The sequence below is a fragment of the Gracilinanus agilis genome, chromosome 3, assembly GCF_016433145.1.
Source record: "Gracilinanus agilis isolate LMUSP501 chromosome 3, AgileGrace, whole genome shotgun sequence".
NCBI lineage: Eukaryota > Metazoa > Chordata > Mammalia > Didelphimorphia > Didelphidae > Gracilinanus > Gracilinanus agilis.
The window spans coordinates 649,028,414-649,052,448 of record NC_058132.1 but is presented as its reverse complement, the minus strand read 5'-3'; the positions used below and the strand labels follow the sequence as shown (position 1 = coordinate 649,052,448).

At 48.6% G+C, this 24,035-nt stretch overlaps 1 protein-coding gene across 2 annotated transcripts in view; it reads left to right on the top strand.

Moving 5' to 3' along the window:
* Window positions 1–20,586, top strand: part of SEPTIN2 (septin 2) — a 33,652-nt gene extending 13,066 nt beyond the window's left edge. The window contains exons 2-13 of one of the 2 annotated variants that reach the window (XM_044670897.1): window positions 32–60; window positions 4,646–4,763; window positions 7,946–8,032; window positions 8,890–9,013; window positions 10,403–10,537; window positions 10,691–10,808; window positions 13,445–13,546; window positions 13,827–13,972; window positions 14,331–14,414; window positions 15,103–15,160; window positions 16,083–16,186; window positions 18,888–20,586. In XM_044670897.1, the coding sequence (XP_044526832.1) occupies window positions 52–60; window positions 4,646–4,763; window positions 7,946–8,032; window positions 8,890–9,013; window positions 10,403–10,537; window positions 10,691–10,808; window positions 13,445–13,546; window positions 13,827–13,972; window positions 14,331–14,414; window positions 15,103–15,160; window positions 16,083–16,184 (1,083 nt within the window). In that variant the 5' untranslated portion in view covers window positions 32–51 and the 3' untranslated portion in view covers window positions 16,185–16,186; window positions 18,888–20,586. Of the gene's footprint in view, window positions 1–31; window positions 61–4,548; window positions 4,764–7,945; window positions 8,033–8,889; window positions 9,014–10,402; window positions 10,538–10,690; window positions 10,809–13,444; window positions 13,547–13,826; window positions 13,973–14,330; window positions 14,415–15,102; window positions 15,161–16,082; window positions 16,187–18,887 lie in introns of those variants that run through there. The other variant, XM_044670896.1, reaches the window with a different exon arrangement.
* Window positions 20,587–24,035: the final 3,449 nt, after the last annotated feature.

Below are 24,035 nucleotides of genomic sequence, written 5' to 3'. Positions count from 1 at the left end.
AAATGGTAGTAATTTAAAATTTTTATTACAGATAACTGAGCTTCACTGAAGATGTCTAAGGTAAGAGATCACTCTTCATATATACATCATGGCTTAAGGGGGGGGAAGAATATTCAAATAAATTCCTAGTGTACCCCCATGCATATGTTTATGTATATGTTTGAAATGTTACTTTTTAAATTTGCCTAATTGGCACTAGAAAGGGGTTAGGGTTGCCAACTTGAATGGGTGATTTTTCTTTTTACTTTCAGGGGAGGTTTAGTGGTGAATTTTTATTTCCATATATTCTGGTAGGACCATTGCAGCCGCTTCAGATCACTAGTGATAGTGAAATCATAAAGTAATTTCAATTTCACGACAAGATTCCTAGTTCCTCTTTTTTTTTTTTTTTTATGAATTAGTTTAGATTAGCCTTGCAGATTTGTTCAGAGCCATGAACCTATAGCCTGAAATAAAATTATGCCTGATCTAAAAGAAATTATGACTTAAAGAAAGAATAATTTTTTAAAATTATTTTACTGTCTTTACTTGTAGTTTAATGTTACTGGTTCTCATTGTCATTTGCATCAAAACAATTAGCTCCCAGGTCTTGATACATGGACCATGAGGTCTCTTCCCCAAAATGACTACTAATTCTGAAAGAATGGTTTACGTAATTGCACATGTCAAATCTGTGTCAGATTACTTGCCCATTTGAGGGGAGGGAGAGAATTTTGCTCAGAAAAAAAATTTTAAGGGATGGTAGAGAAGTTTAAAATTTTGTTTTTACATGTAATTGAAAAAAAAACATTTTTAAAAACTATGAACCCTAAGATATCTGTGGAAGAGAAAATATGAATTTTTGATTAATTTTGCTTTCCATGAAAACAGACCATCTTTGAAAATAACACTTGCAGTTGTATCCAAGAGGTTGAATTAGAATGGAGAGAGACATGAGGCAGGAAAAAGCTATTAGGAGGCTAAAGCAGTAAATCTAGATGAGGCAGTGAAGGTAGTGACTTTGAGTTGAGAGAAAAGCTATAGTTAAGAGATGTGATAAAGATGGGACTGTGCTTTATTCACATGATTGGATCAGAAGTATCAGGGATAATGCTGGGGTTTCAGGCTGCAATGACTAGAAGGATGGGGGGGGGTCCTTAAGGAGGGGGCGTGTAATGAACAAGGTAGGAAGAAGACTCAAAAGTCAAGAAATAAAAGATGGGAAGAGGCTTAAGCCTTTGGAATACATGCATTTCCTAATGATGGGGACAGACCAGTCTGAATTTGTGAAGATTTTTAATTGTTACTCTTTATCACTTGCTTTGGGAAGTTTTGACCAAGAGACTTTGGAAAGAGAATGATGATTAATTAACATGTTGGCATTCAATAAGAAGCTGACAGTCATTTATTTAAGGGCTTTTTGTGTACAGCAGTGGTTTGATTGGGGAGAAAGGGGAGAAAGTGAATTCACCAGAAATGAGTCCTAGGTCTTCAGCCAATCCAAAAGACCAGATAACTCTGCCAAGGGCCTACTTTTTTACACTTCCAACTATAAGTCGACCATAGTTTATCTTTTCAAGCCTCTTCCATGTAACCTTGGATCTTGAGAAAGTTGAAGTTTTGTTTTGTTTGGGCTGGGGGAGCGGGGTTCCAGTTTAGTTTTTTAAGTTAATTTAACTAATTTAAGTTCGTTTTTTAAGATAATGAAGTGATACCACACCAATGCAACTACCAACAATTTGGAAATAGGTCTTGATCAAGGACACATGACAAAACCAGTGGAAATGTGCGTCGGCCATGGGTGGGGGGAGTGCGGGGGGTGAAGGGGAAAGTAGGAGCATGAATCATGTAACCATGTTAAAAATGAATATTAATAAATGTTTAAATGTAAAAAAAAAAAAAGATGAAACTCAAATATTGGAAACAAAATTGTTTCTGATACCAGAAACAATTCTCTGTATAGCATCATCTCTTCAAAATAATAACTTTATATTTTAGGAAGAATTCGCCCAATGTTTTTAATATTAGCTAGGTGGCACACCAGATAGAATGCCAGTTTTGAGTTCAAATTTGACCTCTGGTGACTCACTTAACCCTATTTGACTCAGTTTCCTCATATGTAAAAAGCCTGGAGAAAGAAATAGAAAACCCATCCAGTATCTTTGCCAAGAAAACCCCAAACAAGGTCACAGGGAGTCGAACACAGCTGCAAATGACTGAACAACAAGAAGCATGAAGTTTTTAAACAAACTTGTTTAGAAACATTATCTAGTACTTAGCAACATTTCACCAAGATTCAGAATAAATGTGTTTTATTTTTATGCCCAAAAAAAAAAAAAGATAATGAAGTGAGATGTTGAATAAAGTCTTATAGCCAGTTTATAGCATACATGGAGAGCAGACCTTCCTCTGAGACTCACAGGCCCAGGCAGCACATGGGAGAAAATTATCTTCGGGGAATAGTTTCCGGTTACCTTAATAGAACTGCTGGGACAGGAAGGTGAAGTAGTTGATAGAGGACCAGGCCTAGAAACAGAAAGTCTTGGATTCAAATTTGGCCTCAGATCCTTCCTACCTAGGTGTCTCTGGGCAAGTCACTTAATCCCCAATGCCTAGTGCTTACCACTCTTCTGCCCTGGAATGGATATTTAATATCAAATTTAAGACAGAAGGTAAGGGTGTTTTTGTTTTTTTGTTTTGTTTTGTTTTTTTAAGAGAAAAAAATCCTAACTTTCTTTGGGAAAAGAAATAGGAGGGATTATGGACATGACACACACACACCCCACCCCCACCCCCATCCCCACCCCCGGCTTATTAGAAGAGCTTCATTCCTGGGAACTAAAGCTGTTAAATTTGGAGGGGGCCTTGTTTAGGGAAAATTGGACTCAAAGCTTCGGTGACCCAAGAAATCACCATCTAAATTAGGTTCTTATAGTTGATGGTATGTTTTAGATTTTCATATGACCCATTGGGAAGGATGGCCAACAGGCTACAGAATGAAATAAAAATAGGAGGGAAATAATGGGGGCAGATTTTCATTTGCTGTAATGAAATACCTAGGACAACATGGATTTCCTAAAGGTTAGGTTGGTCTGCCTGCCCAAGAAGAGCTTCTAACATGGCTTGGATGTCATTTGTCATGACCAGAAGGAGGGAGTTGGAGTTGAGAAAAGCTGGATTCCTTCCCAGGACATATGAATAGTTGTCACTTAACTAGCAAGGCCTGTAACCTCCCTAGCTTATGTTTCACCTAGGAAATGGGAATAGTGCTGGGAAAAGGCACTCCAAATTGTTGTAAGGGCTGAAAAGATCCTTGGCCTTATCTAAAGTCCAACCCCCCACCCACCCACCCCCACCTGGGGCCCAGGGCAGTTTACCCAAGGATCCACAGGCAGTAAGATCTCTTAAGGAGGCTCTCTGACTCTCGATCCTGCACCCCCCTGCCCTTGACACTAAACAAGGGAGGTCTTTGATGAACCAGGAGAAGACATTTTACCTCCAAAGAATGACAGGAAATCTTGCCTCTTCTCTTTTTAACCTTTGTCACATAGAGATATATATACACATGCATAATAAATATTGCAAAATAGTCCTCAAATACTACATGGGTGTGCACATGCACACACACCCCTAAGGCACCTGTTTTTACTTACATTAGAGTTTTTTGTTTTTAATAGAGTTTGTTTATTTATTTGTTTTAGGCATTTATTAATATTTATTTTTTAGAAAAGTTATTAACTTGGTTACATAATTCATGCTCTTACTTTCCCCTTCACCACCACCCCCAGCTCCTCCCCCATGGCTGATGTGTATTTCTACTGGTTTTAACATGTGTCATTGATCAAGACCTATTTCCAAATTGTTGATAGTTCTATTGGTGTGGTCGTTTCGAGTCTACATCCCCAATCATGTCCACCTCAATCCATGTGTTCAAGCAGTTGTTTTTCTTCTGTTTCCTCTCCTGTAGTTCTTCCTCTGAATGTGGGCAGCGTCTTTTCCATAAATCCCTCAGAATTGTCCTGAGTCATTGCATTGTTGCTGGTACAGAAGTCCATTACATTGATTGTGGCATAGTGTATAAGTCTCTGTGTACAATGTTCTCCTGGTTCTGCTCCTTTTGCTCTGCATCAATTCCTGGAGGTCTTTCCAGTTCACATGGAATTCCTCCAGTTCTTTATTCCTTTGAGCACAATAGTATTCCATCACCAGCAGATTCCAAAATTTGTTCAGCCATTCCCCAATTGAAGGACATACCCTCATTTTCCAGTTTTTTGCCATCACAAAAAGCGCAGCTATAAATATTTTCATACAAGTCTGTTTATCTATGATCTCTTTGGGGTACAAACCCAACAATGGTATGGCTGGATCAAAGGGCAGGCATTCTTTTATAGCCCTTTGAGCATAGTTCCAAATTGCCAGCCAGAATGGTTGGATCAGTTCACAACTCCACCAGCAATGCATTAATGTCCCAATTTTGCCACATCCCCTCCAGCATTCATCACTCTCCCCTTCTTTCATTTTAGCCAAATCTGCTAGGTGCTTAATAGAGTTTAAAAAGAAAAAAAATTAATTTATGTTTTCCATTATTGTGCATGTTAGTTTTGGTGCTGCAGCTCATTAAGACTAAATAAGGTCACTAATGATATTCTGGGTTTTGTTTCAGCAGCAGCCCGCTCAGTTCACAAATCCAGAAACTCCTGGCTATGTTGGATTTGCAAATCTTCCAAATCAAGTCCACCGAAAGTCTGTGAAAAAGGGTTTTGAGTTCACCCTGATGGTGGTTGGTAAGAAATCACTTTGGGCCTTCTTTTGACCTGAAATTTAGTGAAATAAGTTTGGAGCTATGTGCCCGAGTCTCACTCTTCTAGAATTGTTGGAGGATCCAAAATGGAAGTCCTAAGTCTTGAAGAGGAAGAAAACAATTAAGATGGAGCTCCTGGTTTTGGTTTGGTTTTGAAGAAGGTAGAGGGAGGAGGAGACCAGGCATACTGTTATGGGCATTATATTTAAATTAATCAGCTACAGTCAGTTGGACTTCAGCAAGAATAAATTAGGCTGCGTTTTGAGTGCTGAAATCAAGCCTCGTATCAAACCTTGTCTCATCTGTTGTTGAGCTTGGCCTGATGTTACCACAGCCCTTGAATCTTGTTCTTCTGTTCTTTCTCTTCCCTCTTTACCTCCTCCAAGAATTCTAAGTAATAGTCTAATAATTCTTGATGGGAGGATTTTGGCACATGTTGAGAGTGATCAGAGCTGGGATTTTCATTACTCTGGTTTGAAGAACAGTCTCAGACCAGATTCAGCACTCTTACTTCAGAAGGCAAAGCTACATGGATTTTTCCATTTTAGTAGAGTGAGTTAATGATAGTCCTGAAGAAGCTGAAGAGAGTGACTTCGTATCAGATGTTGGCTATCTCTGGGACCCTGAAAAAAGACTTTTCACCAGAGCCTCCCTTGCAAGCTTGTTCTGAAGACCAGTTTCAATCACTTTGTAACCCTTAATTAAAGCTCTAGACATATCAGAAAGATAAAGGCAGCTGGCCTAACAGCCAGCAGGGCACAGCCAAGAGAAGGCACCACTTGGAAGACCAAGGGAACAGAGATGCCCCATCCTACGGGTACAGGTCACAGTCACACTAGAAGTTAGGCCCTTGACAACTTGAGAAGCACTTTGCCAACTAGGCTAAAACCAGGCCCAGAGATTCTTGAGATTAGTCAGGGGAGGCCTAGTCAGAAGAATCCTGATGAGCCTGGAACCAAAGATTCAGAAAGGAAAAAGGAAGCCAGGTGGGACCTTCGATAGCTTCTTGGTCTTGTTCTTTATTCTGCAGGAGAGCAGGAGAATTATCCCTGCACTGTAGTGGCCCGATAAAGGTAAATGTAGGAAGATCTAGACCAAATTCTCTCTTCATTCCTCAGGTGGAGTTGTCCTTCTTGGTACCTCTATGTGTTCTTAATAAACTCAAGGATGAAATTGTGAAGATACTTAATGTTAGCAATCACCTGTGATAGAACTGACTTATTGCTAACATGACCCTGTAAAGAATTATGGGTGAGGGGCAGCTGGGTAGCTCAGTAGATTGAGAGTCAGGCCTAGAGACGGGAGGTCCTGGGTTCAAATCCGGCCTCAGATACTTCCCAGCTGTGTGACGCTGGGCAAGTCACTTGACCCCCATGGCCCACCCTTACCACTCTTCCACCAAGGAGCCAATACACAGAAGTTAAGGGTTTAAAAAAAAAAAAGAATTATGGGTGAGGAGGCAGCTAGGTGACTAAGTAGATAGAGAGCCAGGCTGAGACAGGAGGTCCTGGGTTCAAATCTGGTCTCAGACACTTCCTAGCTGGGTGACCTTGGGCTTTGCTTAGCCCTTAACTGCCCTTCTGCCTTAGAACTAGCACAGCATTGATTCTAAAATAGAAGGGAAGTGGTTTTTTGTTGTTGTTTTGTTTTGTTTTTAAAGAATAGTGAGCTCTTACAGTGCTCTGGCCTTGGGAGCCAGCTGTAGGGGAGACACAGTGCCCGTGTGCCCCCCCAAAAAAGGGCAAGAAGGGAAATGGTAAAACAAGTGCAAAGGAGAGAACTTCCTGCGCCCTTGTACCAACACCACAGCCTGAAGTGCTTCTGCTGCCCGGCGCTCTTTATGGAAAGGTTTCTCCTTGGGAGCCGTGACTGCCCCAGCTGATGCCACCCTGGATCAGTGATAGAGGTCAAAAATGGGAGACAGCTTTGTTGTGGGAGTCCAGAATGGCCTGCATCCTGGCAGTGCCCTTCTGAGCCTGGGGAGGAGTTCACCTCCTCTGGAGAGCCATGGGGTGGGCCAGAGGCCCTCAAAGGTCCTTTCTGTGACCCTTTGAACAAGAATGGAAAGAGAAGGTGCAGGACATGTCTGGTCACACTGACCTAGCAGGTTCTTGTCACATTCTGGACACCATTATTCCCAGGTGTCTCTGTAATAGCAGTGTGGGTCCTTCCTGAGAGGCAGCTTTGCAGACAAACAGGAATGGGGTACAGATGAGGGAGAAACTGGTGTGATTGATCAAGCAAGATCCTGGAAATGGCTAGGGGTGGGCTAAAGGCCCCAATCAATGGGCTTGCAACTACAGGGTCATGGCTAGAGGAGAGTGAAGGGCCAGGAAACAGAATCATAAAACATGATCTTAGGGCCCACTGGGGGCAGGGGGTTACCACTGCACTGAGACTTTGGGGACACCCTCCATTAGTGGGTGGTAATATACCGTGGGGACCTAGCAGTAACCCTACCCATAGCACTGGGCTTTTGTTTCGGGCTATGGTTTAAAGAAGAAAAAGTAGCTGCTGACAAAAGAGACCTGGAATGAGAATGGGGGCCCGCCAGTTGGGGCTTGACTGGGCTATTTGTGGTATGTGGCTGTCACATAAAAAATAAACACTGGGGTTCAAACCTGGCCTCAGCCACTTCCCAGCTATGTGACCCTGGGCAAGTCACTTGACCCCCATTGCCCACCTTTACCAATCTTCCACCTATGAGACAATACACCGAAGTACAAGGGTTTAAAAAAAAAATAAACACTGGGGTACAAGAGGGATTGGTAGAAACTCCTAAAGGCTTGGACAAAATGGCGCAAAGGGAAGAAATCATCCCCAAGAGAGCAGAATCCACACGGAAGCAGTAACAACACTAAAGTTTTTGTTCAGACAGTAAAAAGGTGGAGGTGGAGCAGGGTGACATCTCTGATATTTTTTTCCCCCATCAATCATTGAATTTAGGAGGAGGAGAGAAAATCCTAGCTTATAGAATTTTGGTCAAAGGCACTAGAAAACTCTCCTTGTATATTGAATGCTGGTGGCATTTTCCTGGACTTCACTGACATTTTCTTGGAAACGCTAGCTTCACATTTCCATTTCTACACTGGAAAGAATGAAAGGCTGATTTTCGGGGTGTTGCTAAGAGATGTGAAATCTTGAGTGTTGCTGTTTGTTTCCTAGGGGAATCCGGCTTGGGAAAGTCTACGCTGATAAATAGCCTCTTCTTGACTGATCTGTACCCTGAAAGGGTCATTCCGGGGGCAGCAGGTAAAAGCACAGTCCCTCTGCTCTCTTGTGGATCAACATAGGTGACAGTGACCCTGGGAGAGTTCATTCCACTTGAGTGATGGCACGTCCACATGCTTTTTCCTTGTTTTATCTAAGGTGCCACATTACCAGCACCTGACTTGATTTGAAGCCCAATAACAAGACGCCCCAGTAACTTTCTTGGGCAGCTGCCAGAGGGAGGCTTGTATATCTCTTTCATATTTTAAAATCATTTTCTACCCTGTGGACTAAAAGAATTTTTGAATGTGTAGCCAGAGGACCTGCATTCATAATAGTTCTGCAGTTTACTACCTTGTAAGTAGATGGTAGTGCAGTGGATAGAGCACTGGGACTGGAAACAGAAAAGTCCTGGGTTCAAGTCCAGCCTCAAATACCAGCTAGCTTTGTGACCCATAGCAAGTCATTTAACTGCTGTCTGCCTCTGTTCTCATCTATAAAATGGGGGTTATAATAGCACCCACCTCACAAAATCGTGACTCTAGTGTGCTCTAGGTACTTAATAAATACTTATTCCTCTTCTCTTGCCTTCTCCTTGGTCAAGTCAGCCTCTTCTGGGCCTCTGTTTATTATTTACAGAATGAGGCTACCCTCTGAGCCATTACAGACAGTGGATCAGTCCTGGTTCTTGTCCCTTCACTAACTCAAGTAGTATTTCTTCCTTCCGCAACTATGCTGACACCTCTTGTGCCTAATCCCACTGTGGACCTAGAAAGGAACTGGCTGGGCCAGGTGCCCAGGTACCTCTGAGGGTGTCTTGGGGAACACTGGTCAGCACCCAGAAGTCAGTCTGACTGCTGGGAGTGCCCTCTTATTTTAAGCCATGTGTTCTTTTCTAGAGAAAATAGAAAGGACTGTGCAAATCGAGGCCTCCACGGTGGAGATAGAGGAGAGAGGGGTCAAGCTCCGTCTCACGGTTGTAGACACGCCAGGCTACGGGGATGCGATTAACTGCCGGGACTGGTACGTAGCTCCCTGGGCTGTGCCAGGGCCCAATCCATGAGACATAACATCAGAGTCTAAATTACTTTTATTCCTTATCTTTGAGAAGCAACAGTTGCCAGCTTTGATGACAACCCAAAATGCTGAGGTGGTTTTAAAGGGTTGATAAATTTTAACTGATGGTCAAGGCACGGTCAGCAAACACAGGCATTTCTTTTATGTGGTCTTCCAGCAGCTGGGCTGTCCTTTCTGGGAATGTCAGGACACTAGCCAAGAGCCCGCTGGGTACAAGTGTTCAGAACAGCTGCTTCGGGGGCGCCAGTATCTCAGCCTGATGGCCTGTGGAGAGCCCTGAGAATGTGGGGCTCAGAGACCTTAGGTCGAGACCTGTCCGGAGTGCCTGAGGAAGTAGTGGACCTCGGTTAACACCCTTTGAACCCTTGCTCTTGTCCACCGTCCCAGAGCTGCTGCTCTATGTGAGGGGAGCACTGCCAGCAGGGAGAAAGGAGAGGAAGGAAGGCAGCCCGAACCAGATGAAAATGTCACTGAGGATGCTGGACAAAATGAATACATCTGTAGTCATCCCCCCCCACCCCTTAGTGACGCCACATTTAACATTTCTGAGGAATAGGGACCTCGTGTCTATTTGCCTTGGACACCCCCCTGCTGTGAACAGCCAGCGAGTCCCCTCCTCTGTATCCCCAAAGACCCCATCGACCAGAGGAAGGCAGGTAGAAGCCCAGGGCATTGCCAGGGGCGGGGGACCTCAGAGAGCACCTCCAGTTTGGCTCGAGGCCCAGGCAGAGCGTAGCCAGGAGGCCTGTCCAGACGAGAGCCAGGCACACAGCAGAAGGGAGGTCCGAGGTAGATGTGGGTTTTCTGGGTGTTCTGGGTGGAGCAGGCAGAGAATGCAGGCTTGATCCCTTTTCCTCTGGGAAGGTTTTCCTCGTTCACTTCATTTTACTCGATGCTCTTTACATGTTCTAATCTGTCAGGTTGGGTTTCCAGAGAATGTCTGGTGTCCTGCATGAGCCTTGAGGAGACATTTCCTCTTGGCTAGGGAACAGTGGGACCGGGCATGGCTCTTGATGTCTGGGTGCCCTCCTTTCCCCTCATAGATCCCCAGGAATCCATGCTCCCTGAAGCCTTCCCTTCTTCCCAGGCGTCTTTTCTTAGCCTCCCAACAAGAGCTCTGTTTTCAGTCCATAAAAGCCTCTTTTTTGTGAAGGGAAAGATGGTCCTTAGGCCAGCTCAGAAGGGCGGCTGCTGCTGCTACCACCACAAGTAGATTTTGTCAGGTTTTTTCTGAAACCTAGCCCTCCCTTACAGCACTTCTGAAGGGGAGGTGCTTGGGGGGGCCGGCTCTTTTCTGGGGAGCAGGAGTTCTACTTCAAGTCTGCGTGTTTTTAGTTTCAAGACCATCATCTCCTATATCGATGAGCAGTTCGAACGGTATCTGCATGATGAAAGTGGCTTGAACCGACGACACATCATAGATAACCGGGTGCACTGCTGCTTCTACTTCATTTCACCTTTTGGACACGGGTAGGTGGGCGCTCCTCCTGTTAAACGGGGGCTCCAGGGCTGTCGTGAGCTCCTCTGAGCCTTCTCTCCTGAGAATTGCAATAAATCTGAAAACCTCGGGTGTGCGTGGACTCTTAAGAAAGCTAACCCGAGCGCCCCTTGTGCTTCTCTTAGGCTCAAACCATTAGATGTTGAGTTTATGAAGGCCATCCACAATAAAGTGAATATCGTGCCTGTGATTGCAAAAGCTGATACTCTTACCCTGAAGGAGCGGGAGCGATTGAAGAAGAGGGTGAGTCCAGCATTCACATCAGGACCCATTGGGAAATGAATAGTTTTGGTGTTTCTAGAACCAGGCTTTAGGACCTTTGACTGCTTTTACCAGGCCACCCCAAAAAAGGCGTAGGCTGTAAAAAATTGGCAAGAAAACTAAAGAATAGGCTGGGACTTCTTCATGCGTGCTCAAAAGAGACACTAAAGGGCCTGGGAGCCTCTTGGGGCACTGGTGAACAAAGGCCAAAGAGAACCAGTTGACCCCTCCTTAGCTGTCCCCTCACCCTTCAGCAGAATCCTGGGCAAACCAGAAATGGGGTGGGGTGAGGACCCCAAAGGAAGACACCCAGACTAGAGAAGGTGCTAAGCAGGGACGGGAGCCATCAGGTCACCTTCCTCCCCAGGAGAGGTATTTTCACGGATTGTTCAGGTGACAAGATCTGTGTTAGCACTTGAGAGAAGGAAGTAAATAGTGCCTGGCTTTTCAGAATCTGGAAAAGCTGGTCTATTCAGTGACTTTCCGCCTGAGCAAATTTCTGACAGTGGAACAGATGGGGATTTTTTGGTGGTGCCTGTGGTTGCCTCATCCCTTTGTAAACCACATGAAGCCAACCTGGCTTCCTTCCCTTGACTGGGTCGGACTGGGGCATGAGGGAAGGGGCCTGGGGAAGGGATCACGATTCAAGCAGAGACCCCTCTAGAGGCTGCCCAAGAGCCCTGGAAACAGCTTGTCTTTGTGCAGACACGTGACAATGCGTGGCTGGCCTCGGTGGCTCTGTCCTTCCTCGTAGACAGGGAAGAAAGTGTTGGAGGCATCTTCCTTGTGGTTGAAGGTGGCCCGAGTTCAGAGCTTGCCTCAGACACCGTTTCTCTAGGGGGACCTGAGGCAGTCCGTTCATCCCCTTCAGCCTCACTTTCCTTATGTGTAAAATGGAGCGACCCTAGCACCTACCTCCTGGCATTGCTGGGGGGGCTCCCTGCAGGCAGAATAATGACTGAAAAAGCCACAAATGAGCATCAGCTGGCTCATATTTTTCCTTGGGTGGTTGGACATTTCCCACTTCAGTCTGGTTGGGAGCCCTCCTGGCCCAGGAGTTCCTGCAGCTTCCTAGATGGGGGTCATTCAGGGCTTGGTCCCTGCTCAGGACGAGTGCAGGAAAGATTGGAGCCAAAGAGGCTGCCTGGGTGTAGGATTAGGGGAGGAGGAGCGTGGAGTGAGGGAGGGCGGTCGGACCCCCCACCTGAGAGAGAGGGAGCGCTTCGGTGGCTGCAGACCCCAGAGAAGGGGCAGACGGGGTCTCACCAGCACAGCGTTTGGGTGAGGGGAGAGAAGATGACGGAGCAGCCCCCAACTAGGAGGGAGAAGGCGGGAGGGCACTGCCCAGGGCTGCCCAGAGACAGCCTTCACACGCACTGAGGACAGGCCTGATAACGCTGAGCAGTGGGGAGGGCAGAAGCCAAGGGACAGCTGGGGCACTAAGGAGGTCGACCCCCTCTGAGCACGGACTAGAGTCGGGAAACTCCTCTTTAACATGTGCTGGAAGCAGCAGTGTGGACCCAAGTGGGGGGCAAGGGAGGCAGACTAACTAGCCTGGGCCATCTCGCCTCATTAACGTACTTCGAGGGGGCAGCTGGGTAGCTCAGTGGATTGAGAGTCAGGCCTAGAGACGGGAGGTCCTGGGTTCAAATCCAGCCTCAGATACTTCCTAGCTGCGTGACCCTGGATAAGTCACTTGACCCCCATGGCCCACCCTGACCACTCTTCTACCTATGAGCCAATACACAGAAGTTAAGGGTTTTTTAAAAAAAAAAAAAAAAAAAGGGTACCTCGAGCGTTGGAGCCAAAGGCCCTGGCAGCACTGCCTGGGCACACAAGCCACGACGGGCTTCTTCCTTAACAGAGAATCCAGTCATAGCTTCTGCTCCTTTGATTTTGGGGTGGTTGTACATAATCTGGGTTCTCTTTTTCTTGCTATTGCTGCTTGACACTGGCTGCTGGTACACTGATGTACTGGCTGGGGGAACCCAGAACAAGGTTCAGGCTAAGACAGGTCAGAAACACGATTCATCAGGGATTTAGGATCAAGTGAATGGTGAAGAAGAGGGAGCTCCTGCTGAACAGTGAAAAAGAAAAGAGGTTGAGGGGATATCGAGGACAGCTGGAGGTAGACCTCTTCACGTGTGGGGGCAGTGATAAAGGGGACACCTGGAGCTCTGTGGATGGAGTGCCAGGCCTAGAGACCTGGTTCTGTGGCCCTGGGCAGTTCACTTGGCTCTAGTCCCCCAGCCCTTACTGCTCTTCAGCCTTGAACCCTTCCTCTGAGCTCATTCTGAGGGATATAAAAACAAGATTGAAATCAAAGTTGAGGAGAACAGCTGGGTGGATGCACTGAGCTCCCAGAGCACATCTGCCCAGCCCGCGTTTGGATGCGAGGGCCTCCCGGGCCCCTCAGAGTCGGGGGCCCGCCCTGGACCCCCCAGCCATAGGGATCTCCCAGTGCAGCCTCCCCGTCCTTAGCGCAGGCAGAAACTCCTCTGCAGCCTAGTTTCCCTCCAGGGCGCCCGCCCTCAGGGCCTTCCTCACGGGCAGCGTGGCTGGGCCAGTGGGAGCCGAGCGAGCGCGCCCTCTTAGCCGCTGCGCTCCTCGTCCTTCAGGTTCTGGACGAAATCGAAGAGCACGGCATCAAGATTTACCACCTCCCTGACGCCGAGTCCGATGAGGACGAGGACTTTAAGGAGCAGACCAGACTTCTGAAGGTGAGAGTCGCCTTGGAGCGGGCGGCCCGCGAAGCCCTCTGACACGGAAGCCCCCAGCCCTTCCCTGGCTTCCCTGGGAGGAGGATGTTGGTTCTGCTCTAGCTGGAAATAGCCTTAGAAATAGTATTTGTTATCACGAGATTAGCCTGCAGGAAATTAATCTAATTTGTGTGCCTAGATTTTTTCTAATTAGATCTTGCTACAAATAGTATTGAAAAGGGGAAGTTTTGTGACGCTTCTTTTGTTTTGGTCAGTCTTGATTCTTCTTGTTTATTCACAGGCCAGCATTCCCTTTTCAGTGGTGGGATCCAATCAGTTGATTGAAGCCAAAGGCAAAAAGGTTCGAGGCCGCCTCTATCCCTGGGGAGTTGTGGAAGTGGAGAATCCGGAACACAATGACTTTCTCAAGCTGAGAACGATGCTGATGTGAGCCATGGTGGGGACGTGCGGTAGCGTGTGCTGGGCCTGTGTCCAGAGGGAGAAGGCGGCCACAGGAGGCACTGAGCTCCGGGGATCTCTGTCCTTGGTGTTCTTATTGGGCTTTCTAGGCACAATTCCTTCAGCACTGCCGTGGAGCTGGGAGGGGAGTGTGGCAGGGTCTTCAGGGGCTGAGGGCTGCTTCACCCCTAGCAGCATTGGACATGGGGGTGGGGGGGGCGCCCCAGAACAGAAGCAGGGGTGGGGAGCTGGGCGGGATAGATTAGAGGAAAGCGTGGCATGGGGAGGGGGGAGGCTCCTGGTGGGCTTGCTCCAGGCTCACCCCACGCCACCTCCTCTTTTCCAGCACTCACATGCAGGATCTCCAGGAGGTGACCCAGGATCTTCACTACGAGAACTTCCGCTCGGAAAGACTCAAGAGAGGCGGCAGGTCGTCACCGTGTGGTTCCCTTGTTCCTCTGTCCTCTGTCCGTCCCGTCCCCTCCCTCCGTCTCTTCGTCATCTAGACCCTCGGCTCTTTGAGCTCACAGAAGTCAGCCTCCATGTTCGTCCGGGGGGCGGCATGTTCTATTGGTCACTGATCCTCAAAGTCACCTGTCTGTCTAGGCACCACATCACAGTTTTGTGAGAAATCTCTGATGATCCCCCAGAATCCCAGCCTTAACTGCCCTCCCCAAAACTGTAGAGGAAACTCTGCTTTTAAAGACCTCCATCAGTATTCTATATCTCAAGTTAATCATTTTTAGCAAACTAATATCTGCTCAGCCCAAATACCAAATACAAGGAACTTAAAACTTGGTGGGGACAGTGGGCTGGACAGAGAGCCAGGCCCGGTGATAAGAGTCCTGGGTTCAAATCTAATCTCAGACACTTCCTAGCTCTGTGGCCCTGGGCAAGTCACTTAACCCTCTTTGCCTAGCCCTTACCTCTCTTCAGCCTTGGAACCAATACACGGTACTGATTCTAAGATGGAAAGGAAGGGTTTAAAAAACCAACCAGCCTCCAACATCCCAAGGGAGATGTGTTCAGGCTCATAGAGAGACGACCCACTGTCACCAGTAGTGCAAATGGAAGGCCCGGGTGTTAGCAGATTTTCATTGACTGCTTTCTCTCCTTAGAAAAGTGGAAAATGAGGAAGTGAATCGAGACCAGATCCTGCTGGAAAAGGAAGCAGAAGTAAGACAAGTCATGTCCGTGCATCTCTGTCCTTGTCTGGGTCTTGGACAGTCCTCATTGTCTCCCAGAGATGATTTTGATAGGATTTTGTATTCCTTTATATTGTTTTTACATGTGGACAGAGCGAGATCTTTCTTGCTTTTTGTTGGCCAAAGTCTTCTAGCTTCGAATGACAGTGTGGAACACATTGGTCCAGTCTTTTGAAATGACCAACAGAGGAGCATGTATATAAGAGACCAGCATGCATTTATTTACAGTGCCAAGGCCCCACCTAGCCCCCATATTTAGCTTTATATGAAATTATTGGGAACAGACAGTTATACTCCCAAATTATATGTTGTATTGTCCGGCTTGATTTGGGGAAGGGCGACATTGGAAAGGATCCTTTTTATTTGCATCTGTTTTGGTTGAAACTTTAGCATTTTTAATGTCAAAAATGAATAACTTAAAGGAATTAATAATGAAATCTAATGATGTCACCCATTCAAATCCCAGTCACGATGCTGGTGCATAAAAATTAGTCTTATTTTATGACCCTTTAAATAAGCAAGCAGAATTGAAAAGCCAACACTGCCGTAATTTCCTTCAAGGCTATCTCAAAGTAGGACAAATCTTTGATTAGGCCATAAGCCCATGGTTATTCTGAAAATGTCAGAGAGGACACTTGTTATATCTAAGACTTGGACTTTGGTTTTGGGTAAGTGGAAAACTGCTTACCCTTCGTTCTTCAGTGTTAACTAGGGCTTAAACCACTGAAATCTCCTGTCCCCCATGCTTCCTTCTAAGCTGGCTTCCTGACCTCGTGCAAGCCAGATTTTTACAGTAATGTTTTCTAAGAAGTTTTTAGAACTTACAGCCTTTTAGAGAAGAGGAAATGGGACGAGCCTAAGATGATAGATCCACACTCCTCCTTCTCTTGCAGCTTCGTCGTATGCAGGAGATGATTGCAAGGATGCAGGCGCAGATGCAGATGCAGATGCAAGGAGGAGAGGGGGACATCGTCGTGCACGGGCACCAGGCTTAAGAGTAAGCTCCTTCGGGGTCCTTGTTCTACACAGTGCCTTTCCGTTGGGCTTTGTCCTTTGTGTCTCGAATCAAGGGGAAGGATGATAAATGAGGAGTTGAGCCCTCACCCCCATCAGACAGGTCCTAGATGGGGATGCTCGTGACAGTCCTTCCAAGTGAGCATGGCTGTCTCATGTTGTCTGACTAACGTATGTGACATTTACAGTTCAGTTACTGGCTTTAGAATTGGATTCATCACAGTCCTTTTTCCAAACTTTTGAATTATGAGGGCCAGGAGATGGGAAACACATGCATTGGGGTAATGTGTTTCATTAAAAGAAATATTCAAAAGAGCAGTCAGTGCTCTGAGAAAATAGGACCTTGTTCTTCATGGTTTATGTGGGTCCTTTCAAGGGAAAGGAAGTTCCTGAGAACATCTTAGGACAGAGGGCTTTTAGAAGACTGGAGAAGCTTGTCTGATGCAATGGATAGGTGGTCATGTCCCCCTATAAACTCAGCCAGAGCCACAGCATTCCAGTGTGGATTGAACATCTTCAGTTTAAGGCAGTATGACAGGTCCTTCCTGGGGCTTATATGTACACAGTTAGGGGGGCACCACAGAGCACTGGAAAGACCCCTGGACAGATCACTTCACCTCTGTCTGCCCCAGTTTCTTCAGCTGTAAAATGGGGATAACAGCAGCACCTCTGTGGATTGTGGTGAGGCTCCAATAAGGTTGTATTTGTAAAATGCTTTGCAAATCCTGAGCTCTGTGTAAAGATGGTGACCGTTGATTTGTACAGAAAAGCCTGTGCCAAAGGCAGATCTCCCAGGGGCAGCTGGGTAGCTCAGTGGAGTGAGAGCCAGGCCTAGAGAAGGGAGGTCCTAGGTTCAAATCCGGCCTCAGACACTTCCCAGCTGTGTGACCTGGGCAAGTCACTTGACCCCCATTGCCCACCCTTACCAATCTTCCACCTATGAGACAATACACCGAAGTACAAGGGTTTAAAAAAAAAAAAAAAAAAAGGCAGATCTCCCTGCCCTTTGGGAGCTGTGCACAGACATGACACATGCTCAAGGACTCATATAAGATGGTCTTTATTAGTGTCAAGACAGGTTTCATGAGCTACAGACTCTAAATGAGATGTTTGGTTCCTGTGATGCCTTTCTTTACTGACTTGTAGGAAGAGCTCCATGTATCGTGAAGGAGGTTGTCTCTGTGTGGAGTCAGAAGGGACCTTTGCAGCCTCTTCTTTGAGGGACTTTCATTCCTGCCCCAAAGGGAAACGGGAGGCTGGGCCCAGAGGCCACTCTGCTCACTTTAGAGGGAGGGCTGTCGAACTAGACTCTTGTCTGTGTGCTCCCTTCAGCCTCACTGGGGGAGATGATGGAGTTCTGCCTAGCTTCTAATCACTTTGTCGTTCCTGTTGGGGGGAAGGAGGATCCCAGGCTCTCAAACCACAGCTTCACCCTTTTCCTAGCAAATGCCAACTCTACATTGGAACATCCCTGGCAAATAGCAGAGAAGGCCATTTATCTAGAGCAGGGGTTCCCAAATGTTTTTGGCCTCCCGCCCCCTTTCCAGAAAAAATATTACTTAGCCCCCTGGAAATTAATTTTTTGTTTGTTTGTTTTAATAGCAATTAATAGGAAATATAAATGCCCCTGTGGCCGTCACCACTCTCATGGATCGCTGCAGCACCCACTGGGGGGGTGGCGCCCACTTTGGGAATCACTGATCTAAAGCATAGCCAGACAGAAAAATCAGTGGCGTCCATAGGAGAACACTCATGGGGAGCTCTCCCACTAGGGTCTGTGAAGTAGCAGACTAGAGCCAGTTATGTGCCAGTCTGCTGGCTACTCGTCTGTCTTCCCAGAAGCTGTTTCCTTCAGCCACCTAAAATGGGGCTGGCCTCTTCCATCTTCTCCCTTGAAGCTGGAAGCTCAGAGTACTCTATTCACGAGACCTGAAGAAGGCTGACAAAGGCAGGAGCTTCACACAGGACAAGGCCTTTGTCTCTAGTAATGGGGGGGGGGGGGAGGTACCTCCCCCAGACTTAGCAAAAAAGCCTCTTTAGTCTAGAATGGAGCTGGAGTGGGTGCCTGGAGTCCTCTCTGGCATCATGAAGAGGAAGACTTGACTTTGAATGCTTCCTCTGACACTTCATTGGGCAGCCCACAGTCGCATGGCATTGAGTACTGAGTCACTTATGTTCATTGGAAAAGGAGTGTTGTATTCCCCGGGGTGGCAGCTTCTCCAGGACCTTGGGAAGATGGAAGATTCCTTGTGAGGGTGGTGCAAGACTGTGCCCACCCTTGAGGATACCAGCCTTCTCACCTTCGCAGGCAGTGGCTGAGTGTCCGTTTTCTTTAGGTAAAGATGCTAGAATTAAATGTAGGCCGCTTCTGCGTCCCTGAGCGCAGGAAAGTTAGCAGAAGCAGAGCATCGTCCTGTCTCTTGTAACTTGGAGCAAAGTGAAGGCGGTAGAAGGGTTGGAGGAGGAAATGTAGGTGGATGGGAGCCAGCAGGAAAGGTGAAGGGGGGGATCTTTGGAAACAAGCCTCGGCTCAGCATGGGTACCACCTGCTCCTTGTCGCTGTTGTCCTGGTTGTCTTAGAAGGAGCTAAATCTTTGCCAGTCTTACGTGATTCTTTAGGCAAAAAGGAGCGTGTTCCAATGGCTTTTCATGTTAACACTAGGTGGCTTTCTTTGTTTTTACAGATTTCACTTAGAGAGAAGAAAAAAAAGAACATTCCAGTGTGTTTTTTCATGAAATCACCGAAAGGAAGTCAACCTTCTACAATCCCTGCGGCCTGAAATTGTTGCTCACCACTTTTACCCAAGGGTCGGTCGGGGTACCTTTTGTAATATGGACCTTGTAGCATGTATTTTATTGATATTTTATACTTTTTCCATAACATGTCTGTTCCTACGTAACTACTGTTAGGTAGAATTGGTTTTCTAGAACTACACCGTGAACTTGTTCTGGATTCGTATGGCCTCTGTTGCCCCAGCTAGTCTGGGCCTTTCTATCATCGATCAGCGCGGCGGCGGCGGCTCCCACAGGAGCAAATTCTCTCTTTTTCATCCAGCCGGTGTTGGAGCTCCAGACCTCTCTGTCCGGCCTAACAGTGAGCCTCTCACTGTGACCCCGGGCTAGGATGAGGAATTGGGGAGCTCTCGTCTGGTGTAACACCCAATACCCGGCTTTGCTGCTGCCCGTTGGGGTGCATTTATTAACACATACATATGGCAGCCATCACCAGTTTGAAATAACAAAGAGGAATATGTACCTTTAAATCATTCATATCAAAATGTAACCTTTTGTAAGGTTTCCTTTCTAAACGCCATGGGGCAAGTGTAGAACCCTGTTATTTTAAAAAATTATTTTAAACAGACCTTTTTCTAGTAAGATCCAAAAAGTACGTGCTTTTTAAAGCAGGCTGACCTCATCCCATATACTGTCCCCCAGAGAGCATGAGCGGGCAGCGGGCTAGCTGGACAGAACACTCCTTTTGTCTTCAGACGGGCTCCTGTTACTTTGAATGCACATTTTCACTGTTTTATAAAACAGCTCTTTTGGAGAGCAACCTGACCTCACGCTGGGCACCCTGTGTCGGCCGGATCGGCGGAGCTCCCTCTTTCCCTGCCTCTGTTCTCCGACACCAGGGGATGGTGGCAGGATTTGAAGTCCCGGGTCATCTCCCACCTTCGTTTCCCTGATTTCCCTCCGAGACTCTCCTCGGTCCCCCAGCCAGCACTCAGTCAGTCCCCGACCCTTCTCTGGCCGTGGGCCTCTTCTCCTTCTCCCTGTCTGCCACTGCTGCAAAGGGGAGGCCTATCCGGGGGATTCAAGGGCAGCTTCCAGGGGGCCCGAGGGGTGCCCCGCACTCTGGCCCGATGCACAGAGCCTCCGGGAACGAGGGAAGAGATTTCTCTCCAGCCTTGGCGATGGCACGACCCTTCCAGACATCCGCCTTCACTCCAGCCACCTGATCTTAGTACGGTTGATCAACTCTAAGTGGTCACATGCAATGTATGCATAGATCTAAGAAAAGTATTTTATTTAGTACTTAATGTATAATTCTATTCTATACCTTTTTTACCAGCTGTTCCATGACATTTCACTGTTTTATATTCAGGGTCAGTTATCTGAGTTACACTAGTCTTTATAACCTCTTAGAACAAGGCAAAAACTGATATATGCAAGCGAGAAATGGAAACTGAGCCCTGCGGACACCGGTGTGAAAGCGTTTCTCGGGGAGCTCCTGCCCGGAGCACTGAACTGGACACCCCATCGCTCGGCTCTGGGCCTGGCTGCCCTTCGGCCGGTGACTCCACACGACGTGGGGGTCCGCGCGTTGTCCACGCTCTTTCTGTATCCCGAGCTATTGATCAATAAATAATCCTGGTTTCGTTACTCCACGAGTCGTCTGGTCATCGCTGCTTTTCAGGAAAGCTTGCCCACTGCTCCCCTGGGCATTCCCACTCCTGAGCTGGGCCCGGGGACTCACGTGGTGGTCACCGGTGTCCGCGGGCCCATCTGGCGCCATCTTCCCTCCATCCTTGTCGCTGCCACCAGCCTGGTGCCTGCTTCGCGCCTTACACAGGGGCCACCCACGGGCACGTCCTAGGGCTGGGGTGCTGTCGGCATTCGTCCTCCGGGGGCGTGGCGTGGGCAGAAACTAGAGGAACATGAGCCGTGTTGGAGAGCAGAATCCAGCTCGCTCCTGAGGCTTCCCTGGGGTGGCCGAGCCAGGGGAGAACAAGTGGGTGCGGGCAGGCCCCTGGCTCCAGCGTGCTCCCCCACGACGCTCGGCGGGGGTGCAGGTTTCTCTGCTGAGGCGCTGCGGGGCTGCCCGTCTCCTCCTCCAGCCCATTTTGACTTGCCCTGGCTCCAGGCACGTCGCCACCTAACTGCCTCCCGAAAGGAGTGTCCAGTGATGGTCGCAGGTTCTTGGACAGTGACAGTAACCGGCTACACTTAATACAGAGCCCAAAATACTTGAGATACTGGTAGAGATCCAGCCCTGGGTTCAAACGTGACCCTGGACAAGTCACTCACCCCAATCGCCCTGCCCTTACCGCTCCTCTGCCTTGGAACGGCGCTTCGTTTCCATTCTAAGGCAGAAGGTAAGTGTCTAAAAGGGCCCACTACGACAGCAGCCCTGTAGTGGTACAGAGGCAGGACTGGAACCCGGCTCGGACTACCCCACAGCTGCCTTGGCTCTGCCAGTCCCTCACCTGAACCCAAATCCTATATTCTGAACACTACTTGGGGAGCCTCTATCTATTCTGAACCTGGCCCAGGACATGTTAGCCCTCCTTTTTCTTAACATTTGCCTTCGGCCTTAGCATACTATGTCTGTCTTCTATTAGAATGCACAGCCAAGGCTAGGCAGTGGGGGGGTAAGTGACTTGCCCAGGGTCACCCAGCTAGGGAGTATCTGAGACCAGATTTGAACCCAGGACCTCCCTCTCTAGACCTGAACATCCACGTAGCCACCCAGCTGCCTCTCCCCCTCCCCCAACCATCCTTTTTAATACTGAAGCAGATTTGCAATTCTTGGCCTTAGAACAAACAGGAGCACTTGTGAGCCACAGCAGGTGTGATAATGAAATTAAATCTGCCCTGGTCATCCTTAATCTAATCACCAAAAACCCTTTTTTCCCCTCTTACACAGGCAAGTGAGGAGGTAGTGAGTGGGAGGGCATTGGGTGCCACTTGCCTGCGTGACTGGACTAAGCCCTGGGCCCTGGGGGCACTGCAGCAGATGGCCTCGGGGGTCCCTGCCTCCAAATGGAGTGATCTTGCTGCTCGCCCCCAGCAGCATTTCCCTTACAGGGTTGTGTGCTGGTCCTCCCGGCACCCCTTCCTTTCCAGACCGTGGCTCGGCCTCCCTTCAGACTCCCGATGGCTGAAGAGAAGGAAAGGCAGCCCAGAAGTGCCTGGCCTTCCCTGCCCCAACCCTGGGCTAAGGACCCTGGACAGACCGCTGAGGCCATCCAGCCCTTTGGCTTCCACGTCAGGCCCCTCTCCTTCCCCGAGGCGGGCGCCCAGGGAAAGGAGCAGTTCAGCGCGGGCTCGGGCCTTGGGCAAGTCACTCGACCCTTGTCTGCCTCCGTGTCCTCGACTGTAAGGTGAAAGGAACAGGGTCATGGTGAGCATCGAGGAAGACCCATAGCCTCGTGGGGGAGGGCTTGGCCTGAGCCCAAACCGGATTTCAAGGAGGCGGCGCTGCCCGGAGTCCCTGAAGTCCAGTGACAAGACCAAAAGTCGGGACAGCTGGGGATGCCGTGGATGACTTCGGCATCTTCCGTGCCTGACCAAGCTCCACGCCCTCCATCTGCCCATTCCACTGGGGGAAGTCTTCACATCCCCTTCAGTCACTAATGGGCCTGAGGCCAATGGTCACCCGCCCCCTGCTTTATCCTGCCCGCAAGGTAGTTTGACTGGGGCAGGGCCACTGTGCACCCTGCAGCTTCTCAGAGCCACTGGGGAGAGGCGGGTGAAAGCTGGTGGATGAGCAGCCCTGAAAAGGGCCCAGAGGTGCTAAATAGACCTCCTAAACTCCCTAGTTATGCAGTAGACACTCAAGAAATGCTTGTTCTCTCCCCTTCCCCCTTGACTCGGTCTCCATGCTACCTTCCCCGGTTTCCCTTCCTTTAAGCCATCCCTCACACGGTGCCCGGCTACGTCTTGTCTCCTTTTGTCGGCCAAACTCCTGGGAAAAGCCGTGTTCACTCTCCTCCCGCTACACTGATCTCATCAGCTCTTCACAGCCTGCCTTCCGGCGTAATCGCCCCAAAAAGCTGGATTTGGGCCCAGCAAACCTCGGCTTTGGGGTCAGCTTCTCGGCTTTCCTCTCTCCCCTCCCGTCCAAGCGCTTGTCAAGTTCTCGCCATTTCTCCCTCTCCATCCCTCTTCTAGTTTATCCTCCAGTCAATAAATAGGAAGCGCCTCCTCTGTGCTGGGCTTCATGCTGAGCTCTGGGGGCACAACAAAGATGGTCTCTGCCCTCCGATGCCCGGGGATACGGCCGCTTCAGCCCCCTGCCCAGTGCCACCAAAGGGGTCTTCCTGAAGCGGAGAACTGACCGTGTGACCCCCCACCCCCTTCTCGGCTGGTTTCCTGTTGCCTCCAGGATCAGACGGCTGCTCACAAAGTCGGCACAATGGACCTTTCTGTGCCTCATCTCTCATCACCACCAGGAAGCTGCTGGCACGATGGCTAGAGCCTCGGCCCCTCTGGAGTCGGGAAGAGCCAAATTCAAATGTTACTAGCTGCGTCACCCTAGGCCGCCTCAGCTTCCTCACCTGCAAAATGGGGGTGATAACGGCTCCCGCCTCCCAGAGGGATGGTGAGGGTCCCATGAAACGTCTGCAGCACATAGCCCAGTGCCTAGTCGATGCTCATTCCTTCCCCGGCCTTTGCGTGGGGCATCTGCCTTCAGGAAACGACTCAAGCTTCCAGGCTCACCTGGGCCTGCCTCAGCCTCTCCCATCCCTGTTATGTCACTCTTAGGTTTACTCACAGGCTGCGTACTTGTATGTGCGCGTGTTGTTTCTGCCATTAGGACAGAAGTTCTGTGAGGGCGGGGAGAGTTTCATTCGTCCTGTTTGACTCCCTGGTGCCCAGCACAGTGCCCGGCTCCTCACAGCACCAATAATAATTGTTATAATTATGATTTTCGTTACACTGACAGCTAACATCTATAGTCCTTCATCTGTCTTGTGCCATTTGAGCCTCCCAACGACCCTGGGAGGGAGATGCTATTATTATGGCCAATTCCCAGATTAGGAAACCCAGGCTGACCACAGAATTCACTTGTCCAGGGGGCAGCTGGGTGGCTCAGTAAGTTGAGAGTC